Raw genomic sequence first — 24,023 nt, forward strand, 5'->3', positions numbered from 1 at the left:
CAATGATCCCGAATAGTCCACATCCAATGTGATTTACTATTCGGGCCAAAGAAACAAGCCGCATGTCTGACGTCTTTTGAAATACGCGGATAGTGCTCGGGGGTTTGCTGGAGGATATAGTTAGAAGACGTGTGATGCAATGAGCTTTCCCGAACTGTAATTATGTCCACATATCTCCTCGCGCCTTACATCTTAATTTGATAGCCATAACACCAAGAATACCTCACTTCGACTTACATAGTTGCTCTCAACTCACAGAAAACATGTCCGACCCATCGAAGCCTACAGCCATACCCATATTGGGCGGAGCACCGTCCAAGCCCATAAACATCGCAATTGTAGGCGGTGGTTTCTCCGGCCTCGCCCTTCAAGTTGGCCTTCAAAAGTATCCTCATATCAACTCGCATGTCTATGAGTCTACCGCCAAATTTTCCGAGCTTGGCGCTGGCGCTGTTCTCAGCCCTAATTCTCAGCGCGCAATGCAATTGATTGACCCCCGTATATTTGAAGGATTCCAGCGACGCGCAGCTTTTGGCGTAGACCCGCCTGACGAAAATGGCCTCTTTCCATGGATAACGATGACTAAAGGTCAGGCCCCGGATATTAGTGAACCAGTTATGCAATGGAAACACGAGACCAAAGGCTCTACTATTCATCGAGCCCATTTCCTTGATGAGCTAGCTAAGCTTATTGAACCCAGCCGTGCGCATTTTGGCAAGAGGGTGGCCAGAATCACCGAAAGTAGTGACAATGAGCCAATTGTTCTACATTTTAAGGACGGAACTACAGCGGAGGCTGACCTGGTCATTGGTACCGACGGAATTCATTCTGTAGTTCGCCAGCATATTCTTGGCCCTGAGCACCCAGCGGCAAAAGCGTTCTTTACTGGTGCTATCATTTATCGGGTTGTGATTCCGATCGAAAGGGCAAAAGCCAAATTGGGTGATTTCGACGCAGCGGAACAAAAGTTTGTGATTAGATGCGGCAAAGACGCCATGGTGTACGGCTTTCCTGTGGCCAACGGGACTCTTTATTATATTGGCGTCACAACCTTCAAAAATAGCCCCGTTCAACCTGACCAGTGGATGGTGAAACCAGATCTCAGTGGTCTGCAGGAACGTTTCACAGATTGGGATGATTATGTGAGGAAACAGGTCGAGCTGGTACCTGATGATGGCACAACTCTGGGCTGGTCTATCTGGGAAATGCCCCCGGCGCCAACCTACTACAAGGGGAGAGTAGCAATCATGGGAGATGCAGCTCATGCTTCCACACCATATCAAGGTGCTGGTGCAGGCCAGACCATCGAGGATTCGCTCGTTATGGAAAGGCTTCTCGGGAAATATTTCGATCCTGCAAGAGAAAAAGTACACCCTCTTAACACTGTCGAGACTACACAGCTTATTTTCCAGGCTTTTGACACAGTACGCCGTCATCGAAGCCAAAAGGTTCAAACAACTAGCTCGGAGACCGGCCGAATCCTAACTGGTGCTGAGCCTGGTGTTTCAATGAAAGCTGCAGACATGAGCGAGCGGATGGATGGTCGTCAGAACTGGATGTGGGATTACGACCAGGAAGTGCAGGTCAAAGATGCTATGTTAATATTTGAGGAAGTCGAATGGTCTCGAGCACGGATTGCCGCTAATTCCTCTGTTTGAAGTAGCATTTACCTCTATTGTTCATAGTTCCGATAAAGCCCAATATTTCCATGCTTGAGGATTTAGGTTTTAAATGGAAATCTTAGTTGATATGTACCTTGGCGCAGAATTGAAGTCCTAATCACTGGCCTACACATGAACCCCATCCTTCAGGCTCCCCATTCTCGATAGCCTTAATCTTATGAAATATCTTTAGAAAGGCTCCCGGATCTTGAGCACCACTGACTGTGTACTTTCCCACCCTGTAATTAGGTACTCCATTAACTCGCGCCATGCCGGCCTCGGCATCTACCTCCTTTCCTCCCCTATCATTTGCTAACCATTCCTTCACTTCCGCCTCATCAAGCCCTGCTTTTACACCAGCCTTGGTGAGATCCTCGTGGCTGGTGATATCTGCCTCTCCTTCCCAATATGACGCGAAGAGCTCTTCCACAACTCGAGTTTGCATCTCTGGAGATTTCGTTTTCCCTAGCTGGATTAGCCGGTGGGCGTCGCGTGTTCTGCCCGTCTTGCCCTCGAATTTGAAGTTAATCCCTGCGTCGGCGCCAATTGATCTCACTCTCTCGGTCATCATGTTGGCCATCATTGTTCCGTACTGTTTCCTCAAGTTTGGAAGTACGGGTACTCCTAGAAAAGTGCACCCACTCATCAGCCCATATATCACTAAGCAGATGTGGCTTACTCACCTTTTTCGGGAGAGTGAGGTTTGACATAGAAGGGCTTCCATGTTCTAGTAAAGGTGTCGTATGGGTGTGTAGACTGGTGGATCTCGATGGCTTTGTCGAGCTTCTTCTTGCCGATGTAGCACCAGGGGCACACTGGGTCACTGACGATTTCAATGTTGAAGTTGGTCATCTTGCGCGCCGTATGGAGCATGAAATCATCCGGTCCGTAAAATGAAACGTTATGACTTGGAGTTAAATCTGGGTCTGTAAGGCTAGGAAGAGACGATCCAGCGCAGCTTTGTTGTGCTAGTGCGTAATAGAGAATATTCGTAAAGAGGCAGATAAGAGAAAAAATATACATTGATTAGGGTTAGAAGTATAGTCCGATATTTGTGATTCAACAAAGGCTGGAAAACAATATCATCGTATATATAACGTTTACCGTGCCCTAAGCCGCGGAGAATCCGTCCGCGTTTCACCGTCCAAACTTGCAAGTAAAAAACATCCATGGCTTGTTTCTCTTTCTTTTTCCTCCTAATAAATCCCAACCACTTAAAATGAATTACTAATAGATCAGTTTCTGGGCGTGAAATTGTTCTGTGCATGGTGCAACGGACTTTCCGCGGCGAACATGAAGCTTGGAAAACGTTTATTCGACTTGATTTGCTCAGTGATAGTCGGGGTGGACTCGGCCGCGGGCACCCGCGGGACCAGGGATAAATATGACAGGCTGAATGCTCCAACCCTAACTAATCCTTCAGGTAACAATTGAAGAGCCAATAGAATAGCCCGTCCTCCTCTCCTTTCAGCTGAATACATATAGATATATATGCTTAGTGAAATTTGCTCATTGAAAAACTCCCAATTCTTATTTTCAGAGCGTTCGACACCCCTCATCGCTCAAGAACAAGCAAAGACAATAATGTCGACCCAGACCGAGACTACAACGCCCAAGGCGGAAGACGATACGGGCCATCTTTCGACTGCTTCAACCAGTAACAGCGACAATCAAGCTACCGGAAAGAACGATACTGTTGCAGTTGTCCATGATGGGAAAACCGAGTTTTTTTACCTGGAGGGTTGGAGACTGTGGGCAATTATGGGCACTCTCTATTTGAACACTCTGCTCGCCGCATTGGACGTCGTCAGTATTACTTTTCCTTTTTTTTATTTCTGAAAGAACCTGAGAAAATCAATTCAAATTCCTAACACATACTCTTGGTTCGTAGGGTATCGTTGCTACAGCAATCCCTGCCATCACGGATGACTTTCAACAATTGAACTATGTCGGATGGTATGGAGGCACCATTTTCCTCACCCTCAGCACTACCTCGCCTGTATGGGGCAAACTGTACAAGTACATCTCAGCCCGATACGTATACCTTGTCTCCATCGTTATTTTCCTGGTTGGAAGCATTGTGGCGGCAACCGCAAAGAGCAGTATCCCCTTTATTATCGCCCGTGCCCTTCAGGGATTGGGATGTTCCGGTAGCATAGGCGGTTCTGTCCTTATGATCAACTATGTGGCGCATCCGGCGAAACAGCCAATGTTAATTGGTCTTTGGGCAACTGTTTATATGATCTCAACCATTGTCGGCCCCCTTATTGGCGGCGCCTTCACCTCCCATGTTACATGGCGATGGTGTTTCTGGATCAACTTGCCAGTCGGAGGCCCTGTGCTGGTTGCTGTGCTCCTCTTCTTCCACGTGCCAAAGCACGTCCATTACCCAAAGGTCTCATGGAAAGAAGTTATTCTACAGCTCGATCTCCCGGGGTTTGCATTTATATTCGCTTCGCTCGTTTGCTTCACCCTTTCCTTGCAATGGGGTGGCCTGACGAAGCCCTGGAGTAACGGCAGTGTCATCGCTACATTAGTCATGTGGATTGTCCTGACAATTGGATTTTTTGTTGTTGAGTACTTCCAAGGTGAACGGGCCATGATACCATTGAGATTACTGAAAACCCGCCTGCAGTGGACCAACACCTTGTACGCCTTGATGTAAGTTTATAAATACAGTATTATTTTGTCTTCGTCTTCAAATGAGTGCTAACTCTGTGGATTTCCAGGGTCAACTGTGCAGAATTCCAGGTTCTGTTTTATCTCCCCATCTTCTTCCAATCTGTCCACGGTCAGTCAGCTATCGCTAGCGGAGTCAACACCCTCCCATTTATAGCTTTATTTGCGGTGGGTTCAATGATGAGTGGCGGTATTATCGGAAAAACGCGCATCTTCCAACCCTTCATGTTTGTGGGCGGATTACTAGCTACAGTTGGCGCGGCCTTGCTTTACACTGTTGATATCAACTCTTCCAAGTCTCGGTATCTTGGTCCGCAGGTTATTTTTGGCTTCGGCATTGGCCTTGGCTGCCAGGTTCCACTGATGGTGCTCCAAAGCTTCACTAGCGCGGAAGACGTCGCTTCGGTCACAAGTATCATCGTTAGTAAGTATATCTCCTGTCCCCTTCCCCCCTAACGACCGAAGAAAAGGCACATGTCTTCTTATATACAGCAAGAATTGTTGTCACTGACCCAGATGCCCAGTGATGAATTCCCTTAGCGGTGGATACTTTGTCACAGGAGCTGAATCTGTTTTCGACAACCGTCTCCTCGAATCACTTGCCGTCACTGCGCCCAATATTGATACAAGCTTGGTACTGGCCACAGGCGCAACGGAGCTTCGTGAAGTTTTCCACGGCCAAGAGCTAACTGCTATTCTTGCATCTTACATGGTAGGAGTAAAAGACGTCTTCGCCTGGTCCCTAGCCGGTGCAGCATTCACTGCTTTATTGGCCCTTGTGGTTCCTTTCAAGAAGATGCCTCCCGTTGAAGAGCCTGTTAAAGAGAAGACTGAAGATGTGAAGGAGGAAACTGCTTAAACTTGATAATGACTCGATTTGAGTGTGAATATAGAGATCCTTGGAAAAGCGTCTGGCAATTGTTACTCAGACCCAGTGTACACTAGATCAGACGAGACTGGATATAATATGTCATGGTGTTGGCCCAGATTACATAGCTAATGTAATTACCATTGGAATAAATTACGGATATATTAATATCAAATGTCATTGGTAGCTTGGAGGACAATAAACCGAATTGGAACAAGCGTATTCGAAGGGATACGTTCCCCCCGTAGTGAGGTACATATTGAACGTAAGCTGTCACGTACTGTCTTTGACCTTACAAGTACAATCCTTGCTGGCCGTAACGAGAGAGGTTTAGCTATAACGCCCTTACAGAAGCCCAGATCACCTATATGGAATACAACGGATGCTGTTGAATTTGGCGCAGAAATTCTCAACAACACAGAATTGTCTCTCAAGTATGCACGTGCAGTTGAATTCCTATTCTAAGTGTGTTGAGACGACCAATGGAGAACTTTTACAATGTAACTTCTACCACTCGTAGCGTTACCTAGTTTGACCATCCTCCGTATCTCTGATCATGCAAGACTCGCTATCAGGGCCAAATAACTACATCGGAACATATGGTTTACTTACATGACTCTTTTCAATTATGTGAGTGGCACAGTTTTGTATAGAAACCAGAATGTCAACGCCACCACGGGGGCTAACTTACATAAGTAGTTAACACGGTTAGAGAAATGACTAATTATGATATGCTGCTCAATAAGTAGATTGATACTTAAAAAGACAACAAGCAGTGTGTGATAAACAACGAAACAGCTGTCTACTTTCTTGTCGCCAAAATTATCGTGACGGGGAAATAGCCTTCAACAGTCTTCCCGTCAGCGAGCAGCTCGTCCAACTCCTTGTACAGGTCCGTGAAAGCGCCAGGAAACCGTGAAATAAACGGGAATGATCCAAAGTGTTCTTTGACACCTGCCAAGTCCGTCTTGAATGCCCATCCATTCATATGTTCATTTATCTCATTGTCACCCACGCTGTAGTCCGGTTCAGTGTTTTTGTGTGCAAATTCCGGGGGCAACATGCCTTGAATGCCTCCGTGCTCCATGTTTACATGTATCCGGATGTTGTCGCCAAAGAGCGCTCGATCAAGGGGGGCGACATTGTAGAGATCTTGTGTGCGCGCCATGACCTTGATGATCTGGTCTGGATTATCAGACACTTTGAGCAACTCCCTACCACCTTGATGACTAAGTCGTTCCCACAGATTCTGCAGCCTTGCATCATAAAAACGTGCTGGACCAAAGAGTGATGCCGCAAATGTGCCACCGGAACGCAGCTGGCGCGCAATGATTGCCATAGCCTCTCTCTGTGGCTCTGCAAAATGCATTACATTTGTGGCGAAAATCATGTCCACGCTGCCTTCTGGGATGTCGTCGGCTTCCTCCAGCGCAGCGGTGCGGAAGCTGAATCCCTCCTGGCCCTTGAGTCGGTCGCGCGCTAGAGTAACATTCTCGGCCACAATGTCCGATACTATGACGTTGGCGAAGCGAGAGCGTAGTCGCTGGGCGTAGGGCCCGTTGCCAGCGCCAACATCGTGGACGGTGCCGAAAACGCCGCCTTTGATCTGGTGGTAGTCAAAAACACGATCCCAGAAGGAGTCTGGGACTTGAGGTCGGCCTCTTGAGTAGTTGTCCCAGAATTTGTCGTCCTGGGCAAAGATCTGGCCAGGCGTCTCCATGACGGACTGGTGTGGTGTTACTATGGTGGCCATATATAAGAAAGAGACGCAAACAGAAATGGAAGACAAAAAGCTACATAGTATGGCTGTTTGTCACTACAAAAGTCCAGAGTCACCCTTTGTTAAAATCTCGGACAACAGTATGGGGACACTTACTATTGCCCGTTCCATACTACGAAAGCCTGTGTAGCCCATAATGGCAGCCCTCGGATAGGAGAATAGTCCAGTGTATCAAGAGCAGTACACGAGTTTTACGATGCGTCGGGACATTGCGGCTATCGGGCTACACTGCTCGGGCCATTAGTTTAAGCAACGGGTAAAGCTATTACAGTTGCATCGGTCGAATCCGTTAACTATTACAAAAAAAAAAAAAAAAAAAAAAAAAAAAAAACAAAAGGATCAGCAATATTCTTAATGCCCGTGTGTAGCAATCTCTTCCGTGAATCTAACACAGTAGATTAGGTTAGGAGGTATGTCTAGGGTTACGGCGAAAGTGCCCTAAGATGGGTATCGTAAGGTACCTCCGCCAGCCACAAGCAGGCTCTTATGCTCATAGCATGCTATATAAGTTTTGTAAATAAGTTTATCTCATAGGACGATTCCGATAAAACGTCTCTGAGCCCGTATGGCCCGAAATGTTAGGCACAGCAACATATCCCGACATATTTCCTGACTGACCCTCTCCAACCTGTATTTATTTATCTCAACTAGGATTTTCCGATACCATTCAATCAGCTTCACCACTGCAGCTTATCAACATGCCTGCTCCTGCACAGATCCAAAAAGAGACGATCGACAAGTTTCTAGAAGCATGGGGAAACAGCAAAGCACAAGACACAATGGATCTCTGGTCCGACGACTTTGAGCAGCAGCTGCTTCCTTTTTCGCTACAGCAGCCGGTCAGACAACGAGAACATGTTGAGCTGCTCTATCCCGCGCTTGTTAGTAACTTGACCAACTGGAAGGTAAGGCCTCGATCTATTTCTATAAAATAAAATCGAATTTAATTAGTAGCTAGGTCGACATCAAACACATTGTGCATGATGCGGACAACGGCACGGCCGCTGTGTATGCAACATCATCTGCAGACACGCCTGTTCCGGAGGAGAAATGGACGAATGAATTTTCCATTTTCATGACGCTGACTGAAGATGGGCTGAAGGTGAAGAAGTTAGAGGAGATGGTAGACTCGGCATTTTACCAGCGCTTCTTCCCTAAATTCCAGAAGTATCTGGCGGGATCGGGAGCGTTCCATTAGCAGGTAGTTCAAGTTATACCTATAAATCTATGTCCTACATCCTATAAGCAGTTCGTCTGCAATGCTGGTTGAATCAAATGCATACTAGACCGGGTGAAAGTGACAGTTAACAATTATCAACCCCGAAGCCCAAAGCCTAAATCCAATCAAAACAGTTAGCACAATTATCCGTTTTTTTTTTTTTCTTTTTTTTTTTTTTTAATACGTCCTTACGTACGGGATAAATGTCTCCCGATCTAATCGGGACTAGCAATATCTAGCCACCGGTGTAATTCGCTTTTATATTTAAGATAGCCGGAAATGCTTGTCACCTTTCAATATCTATGTGTAGCAGTACCTGACAACACAATACAGATATGACTTCCTCGAAGACTTACGCTGTTCTGGGCTCCACGGGAAATTGTGGCAGGGCTCTCATTCAGAATATCCTGGACAGCAAGCCCGACGCACGCATCCATGCATACTGTCGTAATCGCACGAAACTTCTGCGGTTGCTGCCGGACATCAAAGAAGGCGGCAAAGTGAAAGTATTTGAAGGAAGCATTGAGAACATTGAGCTTATGAACTCGTGCTTGCACGGCTGCCACACAGTGTTTTTGGTTGTTTCAACCAACGACAATATCCCGGGATATCATGTAGCACAAGATACGGCTACGGCTGTGATCAAGTCGCTTCGGAATACCAAGCGAGATGAGAATACCGCACAAGCCCCTAGGCTCGTTCTGCTCTCGTCAGCTACTATTGACGACCATTTCTCCCGTCACGTCCCGTACCTGCTGCGCCTAATCCTCCTCCGTTCAGCGTCACACGTCTATAACGACCTGATCGAAACTGAAAAACTACTTCGCGCAGAAGAAGACTGGCTGACTACCATTTTCATCAAGCCGGGGGCGCTGTCAGTGGATATACAGAGAGGCCATGCGCTCAGTTTGACCGACGAGGAAAGCCCTGTGTCCTACCTGGACCTAGCAGCTGCAATGATCGAGGCAGCGGACGACGAGAATGGGATTTATGATATGAGGAACGTGAGCGTGGTTAATACGAATGGAGCAGCGAAGTTTCCGACTGGCACGCCTATGTGTATCGCCATGGGGCTGTTGAGACATTATTTTCCGTTTTTGCACTCTTATCTACCTCTGAACACGGGGCCGGGCTGAGGGTATGGTTGTAAAGTTACTGTGCTGTGTTGAGTGCCTATTTTCGAATCTCGAATCTTCTATAAATATGGCGCCCGTCTATTCAGTTTACCTGGGAATTTAGGACCAGTCAATTGTCTCTGACTGATCCAGCCGTGGAAAAGATTTTAGTTGCCCTAGATGTTTACCGATAAGACCTTTAAAACTATTTGTCCTTTTCGTAGTTAATAGTTGTTTAGTGTTGCGTTCTATATGAAACTAGAATTGCAGGTACTATATGAAATGATAATCATCACGCCGCGCCACCGTCCAGAGTAATGACCTTTCCATTAATCCACTCCCCTTCCTTACTAGCCAGAAACCCAACAACCCGAGCAATATCCTCGGGGAAGCCATTTCGATGCAGTGGTGAGGCATGAGCAGCCATTTGCTGACGTTCCTCGGCCGAAAACTTCTCTCCACCAGGGATGTAATGATGCGACACGGCATGGAACATGTCCGTCACAGTGCCACCGGGCGCAACACCATTGACAGTAATCTTCTTGTCACCGCAATCCTTGGACAAAATGCGCACAAACGTGTCTATGGCGCCCTTGGAAGCGGAGTAGAGCGAGTGCTTGGGCACACTAAAATCCTTGGACGTATTGGACGAAGTGAGAATAATGCGCCCACCTTCTTGCAACACACGGTACGCCTCACGGGCAACAAAGAATTGACCGCGCGTGTTGAGACTGAAGACGCGATCGAATTCTTCCTCTGTCACGTCTTTAAGGTGCCCGAAACTGACGACACCGGAGTTGCTGACCGCGATGTCGAGATGGCCAAAGTGTGCAACAGCGTCGTCGAAGAGCTTGGCTATTTGGGAGACGTCACGCACGTCAGCCTTGAGGGCGATGGCCTCGGAGTTAAGGCTTTTGATCTTGGCGACGACTTTTTCCGCATGCTCGGCGGCGTTGGCGTAGTTGACGACGACTTTAGCACCGAGACTACCTAGTTGGACGGCGATTGCAGCGCCAATGCCACGGCCAGAGCCTGTGACGAGCGCGACTTTGCCGTCAAGGCGGTAGGGGATGTAAGGCCCTGTCATGTTGTGATGCGAGTTTGGTGCACTGTTGAAGTTGGATTAGGCGAGGCGTTGATACTTGGACAGCGTCCTGCAGGTGAATGAGCCAACGAAAGCAGTAGTTATATCATATATATTTCGTTCCGTGTTCAAAAATCACAGAATCGACCGACTCCCGACACCGCAAGCTGTTTCGGGATCTTAGAACTTAGGGCTAGCACTCGGGGCATTGCTATGGGGGCCCGTGACGGACCACGGAGTATTGTGGATTGTGCTGTAGCCAGAGCTAAAAACAATAAATTTCATACATCACTATCATTGTTCGTGCTGTGATAGTATTCCCTGCAACAGTTCAAATTTTTGTATCGTCATGGCCCAAACCACAGCTTACAAGCCGCCCGGACATGAAGGTACGATTGGTCCCAACTTTACGAACCTATGATCTATAGCACACAAACACTTACGAACTGAATACATCAGACATCGTGGGCTGCCAATTCGTGCTATTCGAATGGGCTGAAAGTTATGATAGCAAGGACTGGGGCCGTCTCGCCAAGTGTGTCGCCCCAACACTGCACGTACGTTCGTATCATATTCCTGTTGATGTTTCCAGTACCTAGCCTCACATTCAGATAGATTGACTACAGCTCCGTCATGGGCCAAGAATGGAAATCAATGCCTGCAGACGACTTTGTAGCGCTCGCTTCGAGCCCAAAGTTCCTTGGCAACGCACGAATCAAGACGCAGCATTTCATCGGCGCTTCGCAATGGGTGCAGAGGAGTGAGGACGCAATTATAGGCTATCACCAAATGCGTGTAGCGCACCAAAAGTATAGTGACGATACGCTAACTGAGGTTCTGGCCAAGGGTCATGCGCATGGTAAGGCAACTATAAAGTACCAGAAAGTCGATGGCGTGTGGAAGTTTGCAGGGTTGGAGCCGGATATTCGATGGGGAGAGTTTGATGTTGAGAAGATTTTTCACGAGTAGTAATGCAACTGATTAGATTGGAAGTAAACATGTGAGGTGTACTACTACTACTACTACTACTACTACTACTACTACTACACTGGATAAATAAATTGAGTCTTTTTAGCGCAGTGGTATCTGAAGTTCCAAATACTACAGTCTTGATGGCAGTCGTACTTAGCACAATAATACAATCATGGCAGCAGACTTGGTGCGCTTTGACGCGTCTCCCACGTAACTAGTATAGAATAATATTATGTTGCTGTCTACAGCGATGTAGATAAAGATGATCTTATTGTAGCTGCCCTGTCTTCGCCTGTCATACTGAGGTATACTAGGTTTAATTGAAGAAAACCCTCAATCTTAGGACTGTGTTGCCAATCTCAAGTGTACCTCTCAACAAATATGGATAAAACAACAAGCGGAAATATCTTTGTACAAGGGCAATTAGTTCAAAAAAAAATAATCTAGCCATTATAACAGGAAGTGGCTCTTTGACTGGTAACTTGGAATGTGAGTGACGCGAACGATATAATCATCCCGATTTCCCATGACTCAAGATTTCGTTAGAATCTCGTTTAAGAGGAACTTCAGCCTAGCTAGCTGTAATACTCATCCAACCATTTCCGCAGATCTCCAATCGTCTCATAGTCTAAGAACAGACTGCCACTGACCTTGATATCTAGCTCAGTCCTGAACTTTTCCGCTATTACCAACGACATGAGACTGTCAACACCCAAGTCGCCGAAGCTGGCATCATCCGTCATTTCAGCGAGGTCCAGACCCGCCTCGCTAGCAATGAGCAGGATTGCTTTGGCAGCGATACTCCCAGACTCCGCAGCAGCTTCCACGGATGGAGCCTCAGCTACGGCTCCGACCTCCTTTGATGGAGCTGGGGCCGCGATGGGAGGGATAACCGTTTCATAATCGCTTCCGTGGTGAGGGTCATGTCGAAAGAGTACAGGTTTCGGCGCTGGTGTGGCAATCTTTGGAGCTGCTGCTGTAACTTGAGAAGCAGTGGATTTTGGCTTGCCCTCAATAGCAGCCATCTTATCCGGTGGTGAGAAGAAACGGCTGAGCAGAATGCGAGGGTAACGACGGAACTGAATGCCATTGACAACACCGATGATAACATTGTCTTGCATGATGTACACATCGCCAAAGTAGATCGTCGGATCCTCAACTGTCGGAATCATCTTGACATATGAACGATACTTAGCCCCCGGGACCAGAGGCTTTGCAAATCGCATCGCGTTCCAACCTGGAGTAACACAGTAGTTTTGTTGCGTGTCTATAGCGTCAGAGCAGTTCATGATGAACCCGGCCAAGTGTGCTACGCTATCAATAAAGTAAGGAGGAACGGTCCAGACGCCACTTTCCTTGGTGGTTAGCTGCACATCAGCGAATCCTTCTAATCCCTGCATAATTACAGACTGCATCCCGCGATATTTGTCGGCATAGGTCACCAGCTTGCTGCCGAAGAGTGTGTATGCCATGTTGCGCGTAAAACGACTTGCTTGGCCCTGCGCCGCCAGTTGCTCAAGCGTTTCAATCCTGCTCTGGACGAGATGAGCAATTGGAGCCCAAGAAGAGAGCCAATCAGATACATCTCCAAAGTGAATATTGGCCGTAGCGAATGGATCGTCAACATTGCCATCGGTGTCCACGTTCTGCCAGGTCAAGTCGACTACACCTGAGCCAACATCGGCGGTGATAGCAGTCACACGGAAGAGCTGGGGCACCTTCTTGTTGGTTTGGGCAATAAGACCTTTTGTAACGGCGAGATTAGAAATACTAATGTAGACCTCTTGAGCCGTTGGAATAAGCTTGCGGTACAGATAATTGCCAAGTGTATATGCAATATCGGCGTGGATGGACTGGGATGAGAGTTAGCAAACTCGACCAAAGATTCCTCGTACAGATAGGTGGATTTACCGATGTAACAACACCACAGTTGTTCATACTATGCCCATGGGCGGCGGCCAGTAGATCTGCCTGCATAAGATCAGACTGCATGACTACCTTGCCGGCAGAGCCATTAAAAGACTCTTCAATAATCTGCTGGACCGTCGTGGTTTGTATCTCGCTAGCTGGCAGTGCTTTTGGTGTTGTATTGGCTTCCTTCGTATAAAAGGTATTGCCTTTCGTCAAACACCAGTCTCCAGTATATTGCAGCCAGTGATTCTTTTCATTCCACGCATATGTTGGCAAGTCTAATAGGCGCAGCCTACGTTCAAATGGGCTATGAAACTCATTCCAGCTAACCTCAACACCGCCAAGGTGCAAAGTAGCCATACTTTCAGAAATGGTCTTCCAGTTATCGTCACCACGGCGGATGGACGGTACAGCGAGCTGTGTGGACGGAATGGTGGTTTTGATAAAGTTAGTACAAACAGGATGCGGCCCAATTTCAACCCATACAGTTTCGTCACTGATAGTGTGAATCTTCTGGGCCTGTTGCAGAGCAGCGAGAAAGTCGACAGTCTGTCTTGTGGCGCGGCGGACGTAGTTTGCATTAAGCGTCTTTCCATCGAAAACTACCTTGCCAAGCAGGGGTGAAATAACTGGCACTTTTGGCTCTTGGAAGACAACACCCGTTGTCGTAATTGCTTCGAAGTCGTCCAAGATAGGGTCCATTTGATCTGAGTGGAAAGCAAAGGCGACATCCAACTTGATACAGCGGTAGCCAGCCTTCTCAAGTGAGGCTGCCACGTCATCCATCTGTTCTTTTGTACCGCTGAGTACCGTGTCAGAAGGGCTGTTTATGCAAGCAATCATAAATGGCTTTCCCTCTGAGCTCTCAAATATCTGTGCAACCGAAGCCCGAACAGCCATCATGTTATGGCTTCCAATTTTACACTTCTCCTCCAACATCTGAGCCCGGCGTCCAACCATGAATATAGTGTCACTGGCCGTGACAACACCCGCTATGTGCATCGCAGCATACTCGCCTAGGCTATGGCCTATGACGACATCTGGTCTAACTCCGAGAGTAGCCCAGTATTTTGCAAGAGCAATCTCTGTACAGACCAGGGCAAGCTGGGTTATGACGGCGGAGTGAGCATGCTCCTTGGGAAATGATCCATCAAGAGCAGGAATAAAGGAGGGAAAGCCTTGGCCTTGAGCAAGAGAGTCAAGATGTTTGATAATATTACGGAAGCTAGGCACATCGCGATACAACTCTAAATTCATTGACTTGTGAGAGGCGCCTTGACCGGTAAAGCTGAATGTGACTGATGGAGGCCCAGACTTTCCAATGGGCTTGATCAAATCCACCTTCTCGAGGTGAGAACTGAGCTGCTTCTTCAGATGGGCCACGTCGGAGGTGGCAATGGCTATGCGATGTGTATGATGATAGCGGCGAGCCGTTGTTGTGTATGAAAGATCGGCCAAATTGATGTCCGGATGGATGTCTAGGTGAGCTATTAAGCGCTCAATATTTCCTATCAAGGATGCCTTGACCTTGGCGGAGACTGTGATGATGTGAGTCGTTCGAGGGTCCGTCTCTGTGATTTGGCGAACCGGCGCTTCTTCTAGTACCATCGTTGTGTTCCCACCAGCGGCGCCAAAATTGTTGACTGCTACAATGCGTTTCTTTCCAGGTACCCGCGGCCAAGGTGTCATTTTCATTGGGATATGGAGATTGCGTTTATCAAAGTCTTTGGGGAACTTGGGATTGATCTCCGTCTTAATGCCGACGTGTGGTGGAATAGCATTCTTTTGGAGCATTAAAAGCACCTTAAGCAGTGCTGTTGTCCCCGCAACAGACTCTCCATGGCCGACATTTGCCTTTACAGCGCCGATATGTAAGGGCTGATCCTTGTTACGACGCCTGATCAGGGGAGCATATACGTCCATGATACCCTGCATCTCTTCATAGTCGCCGGCCTGAGTACCAGTTCCGTGGAGTTCGACGTAAGAAACATCCAAGGGGTCTATGCCAGACTGTCGAAGCACCTGACGAGAAAGATAGGCTTGATGGCCAGCATGGGGATGAGTAATGGAAACTGCTTCCGCAGAATGGTTTGTACCAGCACCGAGAATAACGCCCAAGATATTATCATTATCTGCTTCAGCGTCTTCAAGTCTCTTTATAACAAGAGATCCAATGCCATCCGCACGGCAGTATCCATCAGCAGTGGCATCCCACGTCTTACACGCATTGTGTCCTTTAGTGAGGAAATGACCGTTGCACAGTCCAGAGAAGCCGTCCGGATTAGTCAATACATTGACACCGCCTGTTACAGCGGTATCGACCTCGCCATTCCAAAGGGCCTGGCAGGCGACCTAAAATCATTGATTAATACCTAAATTCAATTATGACAATTCGGTATCAAGAAGAATTTACCTCAATCGCTGCAAGACCTGAAGAGCATGCAGTATCAATACTGTAACTGGGACCAGCAAACTTGAAGAAGTAGTTTATGCGTCCAGGACCAAAGGCTCGGCAACCACCTGGGATATAGTATGTGCTAACCTCTTGTCCTTGATTGACTTCACGGTAATCGTCAGCTGCTTGGCCATAGAAGGTACCAATACGCTGCAGTTGTGTGGCAGCAGTACGATTACCAATATAACCAGCACGTTCAAGGGCCTCGTATGCTGTGACAAGAGCCAAACGCATCTGCGGATCGGTGACTTGAGATTCACGCGGAGACATGTTGAAGAAGGGCGCATCAAACAAGCCGGGCTCATCAATGAAACAACCGTACTGTGTCATAGTCTTATTGAGTTCTTTGCCTGTTGGGTCATAGTGTGTCTCAATGTCAAAGCGATCAGCCGGAATTTGCCGAGAGACGTCCAACCCCTTTTCAAGGATCTCCCAGAACTTCTCGGTGTTAGTCGCACCTCCAGGAAGTCTGCAAGACATGCCAACAATGGCGAGCTTAGACTGCGCAGTGCTGCGCGGAGTAGTATCTCTTGGTGCAACTTGGGTGGCAAATGCTGTCAGATTGTTGGTTGAGATGTTTGGGTGAGTAATGCTATCCTTCAAGGCTGAAACTAGATCGTTGAGAGGAATGGAGTTGCCAAAGCTGTACAGAGCTACTTCTGCGGTAACAGTGGCCTCCACTCTCTCGACAATGCCGGATATGACACGGTCCCAATGGATTTCTTGAGTAAGAAGCTCCGACACTACACTTTCGAAGATTTCTGTAGCGTTCTTGGTCGGGTATGGTGCACCGGTGCTGGTAGAGTAAACTGGTGTCACCGGCCACATCTTTGTAGAGACTGTGAGCAATAAACTTTGATCGACAATACTCTTTGTATCCTGTACGTCGTAGATATGTGGTGCATGACAAAGGCCGCCATATACTGGAAGTGGAATAAATGTGGACTCGCGGAAAAAGTCTGACTTGGTGAATAGTGCCTTTAACCTAGCTGGTGGTCCGCTTACCGTGACAGAAGTCCGGCTAACAGCGCTTACAAAGACCTTGCTAGTCTCAGGAGTCTCCTCTCGAAGGTGTACTGTTTCGAGTTCCTTTCGAGCGGCAACTGGTTCAACATTGTGAACGACATATGCCCACGTATCGGGGCTCTCTGCCAAATTGCGGGCTTCCAAATTTTCCGACACGCTTATGACATGGATTCCTAGGCGGAATGCCAGCCGTACAGCATCTGCGCCTGCGAGTGGTAAGTCGGCCAACGTCGAGGACAATGAAACCGCAGTCGATGCCAAAAGGCCAATACCAAGACCAGCAAGGCTCGTGTTTGCAAAATCAATCGGCCCTTCGAGGCTGTTCTCTGCATATCTGGCAAACTGAAATTAACAATTTATATTCTCAAGTTGTAAGAAAATTCAAATACACACCCAATATAAGTGGCTAGTTGTACGACAATAAGCAGCACCCCATCCACGGCGCCGCAGATCAGTCCTTCCCGAAGCTCTGTGTTTTCTGCCCAGCTGAAGAGTGTATCAAATGGCGGAATGAGCTTCTTAAGCTCTGTTGGTAGATTCCGAACTTCATCCTTGATGGCCCAAGTGGCTTCGTATATGAATTGGGCCAAGAGTGAGTGATGTTTGTCCTTGCTGTGATTGTGCAGACTGCGGAACAGGTCTTGCAAGTCGTCCCTGGGAAACTCATTGCTGAAGTAGACAAGCTTCATTTTGTGTGAGTCGAAGTCGGAATCTGAACTTGTGGTGGGGGTATAGATGGGCATCAGGGTGACTGATCAGTTGTAGAAAGAGAGGAAGGTAACAGAATGTTGTCCAACACAAGTCACCCCATAGGTCAGCTAAATGCAAGTGAGAGAGACCTTTGGAGAATAAGTGCACTTGAAGAAAGAGGAGCCCTAGCTGGTTGATGCTGCTGAAGCACTATTAATAAGTCATATATACGAATACCCGCTTCGGGGCCGACAACGAAGAGTGTTAACAACCCAGCCTCAACTTATAATCATCTCTCCCCGATTCACCCGTCCCGAAATGACCGTAGACCACCCCCGATAGTTACTATCCGAGAGTACTTACGTGGTGGGTCAATGCTCAGCAGTGACGAAAAGAGGTATAACGCTCAAGTGCGACCTCGGGCATATCGTCAATTGATTTCCATTCATTATCTAGCACCAGTCCCTTTGCATCAACCTCCTCTTGACTGATATTACTTCTTCCCTGCGCATTTACGCATAGCCGAAGCCTAACGCCACGATAAGCTCCGGTGTAGCTGGACGATATCAGCAACCATCTTCCAAGCCCCAAGTATATCTGCTTGGCGTTGGACATTCTGGAGCCAGTTTTGTGCAGAACCCGTGTAGAAGAACTCCTCCCTGTGTATAGCTTGTGTATTTCTATAAGTAAGGGTCCCACTTCTTACAGACAACTTTTGTATCAAACCCTCATAGCTCGAACCAAGGCTGCGATTACAACGACAGTGTTGTACTATCTGTGGCTACGAGGTGCGTGTCTCTATAAATCTGTAGATTTAACAGTTCAAACATTCGAAAATCGATAAATGAATGTTTGACGCGAGGTTCGGGCAATTCGGTGCAATTCCGGGAGGAGTCTTTGCGTTCCGTCAGGATTTTAGGCCTTGTGTCGGATTAGCGGGTCAATGAGAGACGACTATGAAAGAATATATTACTGGGGAATAAACTGGGGACTACATTGAGCCATGGTAACTGATGGTTAATTTACAAACACTTCTCAACCAATCATTCACATGATGACGCATAAAGCAGAGTGCTGCTCACTAGATCTTGACCGAGCTCCTATACTCCAAAACCAATGATTCCAGTTTTACTGCATGAACTAGATACTTCCTAATGTAATCGTGAATCTTCATGATTTGTATAATTTTGGTCATATTTCTCCAACCCCTCTCGCTGATTTAGATCCAGACCATCGAAGAATCAATCCCCGAAAACATATCATTCCAGTTTAAGTTTGCCACATCGATTCCCTGCTCAAAGCTCTGTGCCAACTCATTAAAGTATTCCGACAAATCCTCACTGTTTGCATACATTTCATTCGGCATAATAACTTCATTTCCTCCCAGCACACTTGGTGTCGACATCGGCAGTGATAGTTCGCCATACGGTTGCACACTTGTAGCAGTTACTGCTCTATTAGGCAGCTGCTGGTTCGGTGCCGGAAAAACTTGGTGTTTGCTCAGAACATGTGTGAGGGACTCGAGGAACTTAGCCGCTGTTTGAGATTCATGTTTGGCCTCTTCGAGGATCCTGATAGCCTCGGCTAGTTCCTTGCGGTGCCCCTCATGATGTGATGAGGTTTTATGATAACATAGATACATGACTAATACAATGCTTGCCATGAAAACCGGGACTAGGAATCCGAGAAATTTGTAGCGTGTTGGTGATATACCCGACTTTCCCAACTTCGACTCTGTTTGGATGACGAGGCAGGCGGATTGTAGGCATATTTGGCTGGACGAGGCGTAAGCAGGCTCAGAGAGGCCACGGGTGAAGTATGGAATGTGAAGTGTACACCGCTGGGCGTAGAGAAGAGAGTGTAAGATGTAGCCTTGGTGAACTATTTTTGAAGCACGTGAATGGCTAAGTGGATAGTTTGCAGTCAAATCATCTACTGACATGGAGAAGAAGGGTGGGATGTCATTTAAGAGCATTTGAAGCTCAGTATCGATGCTCATAAGAACGTCGTGGTTGGGGCCGCCGGCGAGGCCCATTACGAGGGGACTGCGATCAACCATGTTGTGTGAGATTTGTGAGAGGCGAAGATGTAGTAACTGAAATGACATTGTGGTTGGTTGAGATAGTGGCTGTTCAGCGCATCGAATTCCGTCTGTTACGTCTTCGTCGTTAATATTCAGAGGCTTTCTGACCAGCATGTGACGTGGATGGCAATGGTATATATTCTGTGGACCGCAATTGAACCTTCTGGAAGGTAGTGACCTAGAAACCCCATCAGTCTGAGCTTACCATTTTACGGACACAGAGGGAGAAGAACCAGTCAGCTGCAACAAGAAACCACCACACTCTTCGTCCGATTTCTGCCTGCGCCGAGTTCATCGGCTTGGATTGGTCCAGAGAATGTAGTCCAAGCTCCCGTGCTAGCATGAACGCCATATTAAACAAAGACTTGCATCTTCGAGAGAACCCTTCCATGTTCAATACTGTAAAGGTTGTAATACTGATTCCCTGTATACCCTCTATTGATACCGATGACGTTCGATGGAAGATATCAAGCACATCCTCCACCGCTTTCACCCATGACAGCGCCTGAGCGTTAGCTTCCTGCCATGAAGGAAACAAACGACGAACACTATCGCGATGTACCCAAGCGTGGGTCGAGCTCGCGAATATGCCTAGAAGCAGTACTATGCTCCCAGGCTTCACTTGACTTTGCTTGTTTAGACAAGCATAAACCTCATCTAAAATAGCTGGAAGTGAAGGACTATGGACTATATGATGGACATGGTCAATGTCGTCAAGAAACTTCTGGAGAAGTACCTTGGCTTCCTCATACTGTGGAAGCCAGATACATCTGATGGGCTCAAACCGTGTAGATGAGGTATGCGCAATTTGGTTGAAATAAGGTTGCGCGTGTGTGATTTGCTGGATTGGGCAAACCCTGAAGGCTATCTTCCTTGAGGGTGCATTTTCCTGATCGGAGGGTCATCAGATCTGAATTTCGTCATTATACGAAAGGCACTAACTAACCGACAGGTCCTGTGCGGTGTAAATGCTCTTAAGCCAAGCAACATCATCATCGATGTCGGGGGACAGAGTCGACGGGCTTGTTGTATGTGTCAGTAGACTATGAGGGGTATCCGGTGTCTGGGATGTGATATGAACTGAGTTCGCATTGGCCACGAGCTCCTCTAGCTTGCGAATGCGTTCAAGCAGCTCGGTACTAGGAGCAGCAGACTGAATGTTGGCATTCTTTACTGGTAGTTCGCAATCAATTCCGCGGGAGACGCAGTTGGAGCATGGGGCCTCTCTGCTGCACCGCAGTTTCCGAGACCTGCAGAAACGGCAGGAGACCGGTCTCTCGAATCTTTGGCGCGCACCCTGCATTTCCCCCATCTTTTGAAATTTGCAGAGAAGGACGGCTTTCCCACGGAGGCGCGCGGAGGGATGAAAAATGTATGGCGAACGGAAATTCCGCGGAGGTGCGGGGACTGATGGAACGTCAAAGGAATCTCGGACAAATTGGTCCGGCTTTCACGTGGTTTGGATGTTTGTAGCTTAGTAAGAAAACAAATAACTAACTAGTTAACTTAGTCGAAAGGGAGTTAGGATAGTAACACATGTGGTTTGATCATCACGTATGTATGGCGGGTGAAAACCGGGAAGATACGATGGATAGATATAGCTGTTAATTGACTCTCAATTATTACATTACTGTGGCGAACTTATCAGAAGCGCGCTCAGTGTCATACAAATTGTAAACGACAGCATATGCTTTCCTACACCCTGTCCCTGTGGGTGATCGTAGAGAACCTTGGAATCCGCGATGCCGGCCCCAAATCCCCAGCACAAGAGAAATATTCCCAGCAGCTTCCTCTCCCTCAGAAAAGTCATAGCCAACACAAAGCAGCCTGCACCAAGATTCCGGCCTGTTGCGCAAGGGAAAAGGACAGCCTGTTCTGCCGTTGCTGTGGGGAGGCCAAAACCTCTGACCCCTAAACATGGTCAGAGCAGTAGAACATTGACTTTTATTAGAACTTACAGCCAAGAGGATCGATGTACGCTCCCACAACCCCGGAATAAATAAGAAGTGAGCTCACTCCATAAGTGGCAACATCAAGAATATTCGGATAGGACAGCAGAGCACCTAATCCCGACATGACGTTTCGTGCTCGAATTGAAGGTTAAGAGAAAGCGAAAAGATAATAATGTGTTACCTTCTTCATCAGGTGTAATATCATTATATCGACGGACGTTTGAGATAGATATATGTTTCCAAGGTTTATAATGGTCCGAAGTACTACATAGTAATCATCGGGACATTAGACTCGGGGCATATGTACCTGAAATTTGCATCTATCGGTGCACGTGAGCTATATGTACGAATTTGTAATTATATTAGCCACTGTTATAAATTTTCAGATATCCGAGTTAGACTACAGTTCATTGACACAAATATCATAAACCAGCCAGATGCATCACTAACAATTACTGATCGCTGAGGGTGATGCTAGTTGAGTTTGGCTTGACGTCTTGATGTGCCTTGCGGTAATAATACTTGTTCTGAGTAAGACCTATCTGAGTACAATTGGTACTTCTTCCTCGCCAAGTCCGATCTTTATATCTGTTTCGAACACTTTTTGGTGCAAGATTATGCGGCTGTCTCTTCAAAAATCAGTGTATCCGTAATATCCTTGGTCTGGCACACACTGCAGAAGAGAGCCAAGTGACGGCCAATGGTAGCTTTCTCTCGTATAGTCGGGTTTGGTGAAGTTATTAATTATATTATCTGAGGTATGCATATAATGTGCTTGATTTTGTTGCCTATCATCAGATTGTTTGAGATGTATGGTGTGTGCTAGAATCAAATGTTCCTGAACTCACTGAAAAGCATAACATATAAATATATACTGTATTTTATGTTACTAGAATGATATTCCTATAGCAGAGCAGCGTTTTGCCTACCTAGGTACTTTTGCAAACAAGCTTCTCATCATTTTGATAAACGACAACGCCAGTAAGTCAAATACCAGACAGAAAAGTAGACAGCAGTACTAAACATAAATAGTCTATCTACTCACATATGTATAACAGACGGTAAAAATTGCCCTCTCAGTTAGATGTCCCAGGTGCCCAATTAAGCTGTATCCATACCTACCTGCTTGGATCTTATCTAAGATTTCTGATGATCCACAAGCCTCAAATGCCACTCTCCACTATCAGTGTCTTGTATCAATCTCGCGCGAGAGTTTTGTTCAATCTTCTCTCTTTGCTCCATGCCGTCCTCGCCATCTTCGGTCATAGACAGTTGTCTTTCCAAAAGTTCTTTATCACTTCCAGGAATAGCCAGCAGAGTCGCTAATGCCGAGTCCTTCTTTATTGTTTTCCTTTTTCTCGAATCGACTACGATCCAGACCAGGAATGCTGCGGATAGAATGACCTGAACACCTAGAAAGATGAGGTAATTCCATCGCACAACCACGTAGATGTTGATTACATCGGCTTTCCCCTGTACAGTAGTGCCTTCGCTCCGAAGCCTGCAAATCGAACTGTCAGCTTATAAATGTACTAAGGCAACCTATTCATGCTGTAGACGAACCAATTTGTCAATCCTTTGGCCATATTACTAGTCAACTCCGACAAAGCCTGGTGCATCTATCCATCTCTTCCAACGCTTGAATTCCTGTTGATATTGGTGTTGTGGTAAAGAATATTGCCCACGGCATAATTGAAAGGAGTCATGACGTCCAGCCCACCATTGATCACATCGTAGTTGTAGTAACCAGTGGCGAAATAGTTGATCATCTCCCCCATATTGAAGTTGATAGCATAGTAGCTATAATTCTGACCATCCAGAATGAAAGGATAGTTTGTGTAAGGAGTATAGTGGATGTTATCAGACGTAACCAAAACATTTTGCGTGTCATTAACAGTGTTAAGGGTTGTATTGATTTTCGTAACAGCAGTTCCATTGGTTGTTGATACGTCGTAGGTTTGCGCACAGAGATAAAACAGAACTTCAACGGCACGCGAATGCTGCAGGAGGACAGTTGAATTGGGCAGCCCTTGCGAGGCGTTGTAATATGTCTCGTCCGAAGAGTCTAGGTAGACGACTTGCACTGCATTAAGCGCATTATCTGCAAAGGACTCATTGCTGAATGAGTACACCTCCGACCATCCTGTGTTGTCAGAAGTTGAGAGCCAAATATTTGACGAATTAGCCAAATTCCCACTAGCGAAGTAATTTAGATACAAGCCATTGGACAGCCCCGAATATGTGCAATTCCGACAAACCTCGGGTCCCCAATTCCAAGGCTGCAACTTGTTGGCCGTAGAGTTCTGCCAGCAGCATTATTCCTGTGCTGTCAACGTGTAAAGTTGGTCTGTAATGTCGTTCATTTGACTGCATACTGCAAGAGATCCAAATGTAGGCCATTGACAATCTCCCGTAGAGCACAATGGGGTATCAAAGTTGTACGTAGTGTTTGCAGCCGTGTACATCGCATTCATCATTACGGCCATTGCATCGTTTGTTGACATATAAAGATCTTTGTCATTCAACAT

General features: G+C 46.9%; 12 protein-coding genes across 12 annotated transcripts, besides 1 other annotated feature; 5 read left to right on the forward strand and 7 right to left on the reverse strand.

Moving 5' to 3' along the window:
- Positions 1-263: 263 nt before the first annotated feature.
- On the forward strand, positions 264-1,658 carry UA08_09366 (hypothetical protein; the record flags this gene model as incomplete). The annotated part of the gene is made up of 1 exon (XM_020265293.1): positions 264-1,658. The coding sequence occupies one exon, from the start codon at positions 264-266 to the stop codon at positions 1,656-1,658; it is 1,395 nt and encodes a 464-aa protein (XP_020115448.1).
- A 121-nt stretch (positions 1,659-1,779) lies between these two features.
- UA08_09367 (hypothetical protein) lies at positions 1,780-2,513 on the reverse strand (the record flags this gene model as incomplete). Its single annotated transcript, XM_020265294.1, has 2 exons — positions 1,780-2,285; positions 2,345-2,513. The coding sequence occupies 2 exons, from the start codon at positions 2,511-2,513 to the stop codon at positions 1,780-1,782; spliced, it is 675 nt and encodes a 224-aa protein (XP_020115447.1).
- Positions 2,514-3,245: 732 nt separating this feature from the next.
- Positions 3,246-5,199, forward strand: UA08_09368 (hypothetical protein; the record flags this gene model as incomplete). Its single annotated transcript, XM_020265295.1, has 4 exons — positions 3,246-3,467; positions 3,553-4,322; positions 4,391-4,764; positions 4,865-5,199. The coding sequence occupies 4 exons, from the start codon at positions 3,246-3,248 to the stop codon at positions 5,197-5,199; spliced, it is 1,701 nt and encodes a 566-aa protein (XP_020115450.1).
- An 811-nt stretch (positions 5,200-6,010) lies between these two features.
- UA08_09369 (hypothetical protein) lies at positions 6,011-6,928 on the reverse strand (the record flags this gene model as incomplete). The annotated part of the gene is made up of 1 exon (XM_020265296.1): positions 6,011-6,928. The coding sequence occupies one exon, from the start codon at positions 6,926-6,928 to the stop codon at positions 6,011-6,013; it is 918 nt and encodes a 305-aa protein (XP_020115449.1).
- Positions 6,929-7,686: 758 nt separating this feature from the next.
- UA08_09370 (hypothetical protein) lies at positions 7,687-8,186 on the forward strand (the record flags this gene model as incomplete). Its single annotated transcript, XM_020265298.1, has 2 exons — positions 7,687-7,893; positions 7,947-8,186. The coding sequence occupies 2 exons, from the start codon at positions 7,687-7,689 to the stop codon at positions 8,184-8,186; spliced, it is 447 nt and encodes a 148-aa protein (XP_020115452.1).
- Positions 8,187-8,542: 356 nt separating this feature from the next.
- Positions 8,543-9,343, forward strand: UA08_09371 (hypothetical protein; the record flags this gene model as incomplete). Its single annotated transcript, XM_020265299.1, has 1 exon — positions 8,543-9,343. One exon carries the CDS (start codon positions 8,543-8,545, stop codon positions 9,341-9,343), a length of 801 nt encoding a protein of 266 aa, XP_020115451.1.
- A 271-nt stretch (positions 9,344-9,614) lies between these two features.
- On the reverse strand, positions 9,615-10,409 carry UA08_09372 (Versicolorin reductase; the record flags this gene model as incomplete). Its single annotated transcript, XM_020265300.1, has 1 exon — positions 9,615-10,409. The coding sequence occupies one exon, from the start codon at positions 10,407-10,409 to the stop codon at positions 9,615-9,617; it is 795 nt and encodes a 264-aa protein (XP_020115454.1).
- Positions 10,410-10,755: 346 nt separating this feature from the next.
- On the forward strand, positions 10,756-11,375 carry UA08_09373 (Scytalone dehydratase; the record flags this gene model as incomplete). Its single annotated transcript, XM_020265301.1, has 3 exons — positions 10,756-10,795; positions 10,866-10,963; positions 11,022-11,375. 3 exons carry the CDS (start codon positions 10,756-10,758, stop codon positions 11,373-11,375), a joined length of 492 nt encoding a protein of 163 aa, XP_020115453.1.
- Positions 11,376-11,414: 39 nt separating this feature from the next.
- Positions 11,415-11,453: a repeat region (Identified by RepeatMasker using a combination of RepBase library and repeat library created with RepeatScout).
- A 500-nt stretch (positions 11,454-11,953) lies between these two features.
- Positions 11,954-17,459, reverse strand: UA08_09374 (hypothetical protein; the record flags this gene model as incomplete). Its single annotated transcript, XM_020265302.1, has 4 exons — positions 11,954-13,231; positions 13,290-15,641; positions 15,703-17,104; positions 17,164-17,459. 4 exons carry the CDS (start codon positions 17,457-17,459, stop codon positions 11,954-11,956), a joined length of 5,328 nt encoding a protein of 1,775 aa, XP_020115456.1.
- Positions 17,460-18,679: 1,220 nt separating this feature from the next.
- On the reverse strand, positions 18,680-20,855 carry UA08_09375 (hypothetical protein; the record flags this gene model as incomplete). The annotated part of the gene is made up of 3 exons (XM_020265303.1): positions 18,680-19,555; positions 19,749-20,432; positions 20,490-20,855. The coding sequence occupies 3 exons, from the start codon at positions 20,853-20,855 to the stop codon at positions 18,680-18,682; spliced, it is 1,926 nt and encodes a 641-aa protein (XP_020115455.1).
- Positions 20,856-21,170: 315 nt separating this feature from the next.
- On the reverse strand, positions 21,171-21,619 carry UA08_09376 (hypothetical protein; the record flags this gene model as incomplete). Its single annotated transcript, XM_020265304.1, has 2 exons — positions 21,171-21,454; positions 21,502-21,619. 2 exons carry the CDS (start codon positions 21,617-21,619, stop codon positions 21,171-21,173), a joined length of 402 nt encoding a protein of 133 aa, XP_020115492.1.
- Positions 21,620-23,114: 1,495 nt separating this feature from the next.
- UA08_09377 (hypothetical protein) lies at positions 23,115-23,960 on the reverse strand (the record flags this gene model as incomplete). The annotated part of the gene is made up of 3 exons (XM_020265305.1): positions 23,115-23,691; positions 23,754-23,821; positions 23,871-23,960. 3 exons carry the CDS (start codon positions 23,958-23,960, stop codon positions 23,115-23,117), a joined length of 735 nt encoding a protein of 244 aa, XP_020115493.1.
- Positions 23,961-24,023: the final 63 nt, after the last annotated feature.

Source organism: Talaromyces atroroseus (genome assembly GCF_001907595.1).
Source record: "Talaromyces atroroseus strain IBT 11181 chromosome Unknown scaffold_21, whole genome shotgun sequence".
Taxonomy (NCBI): Eukaryota; Fungi; Ascomycota; class Eurotiomycetes; order Eurotiales; family Trichocomaceae; genus Talaromyces; species Talaromyces atroroseus.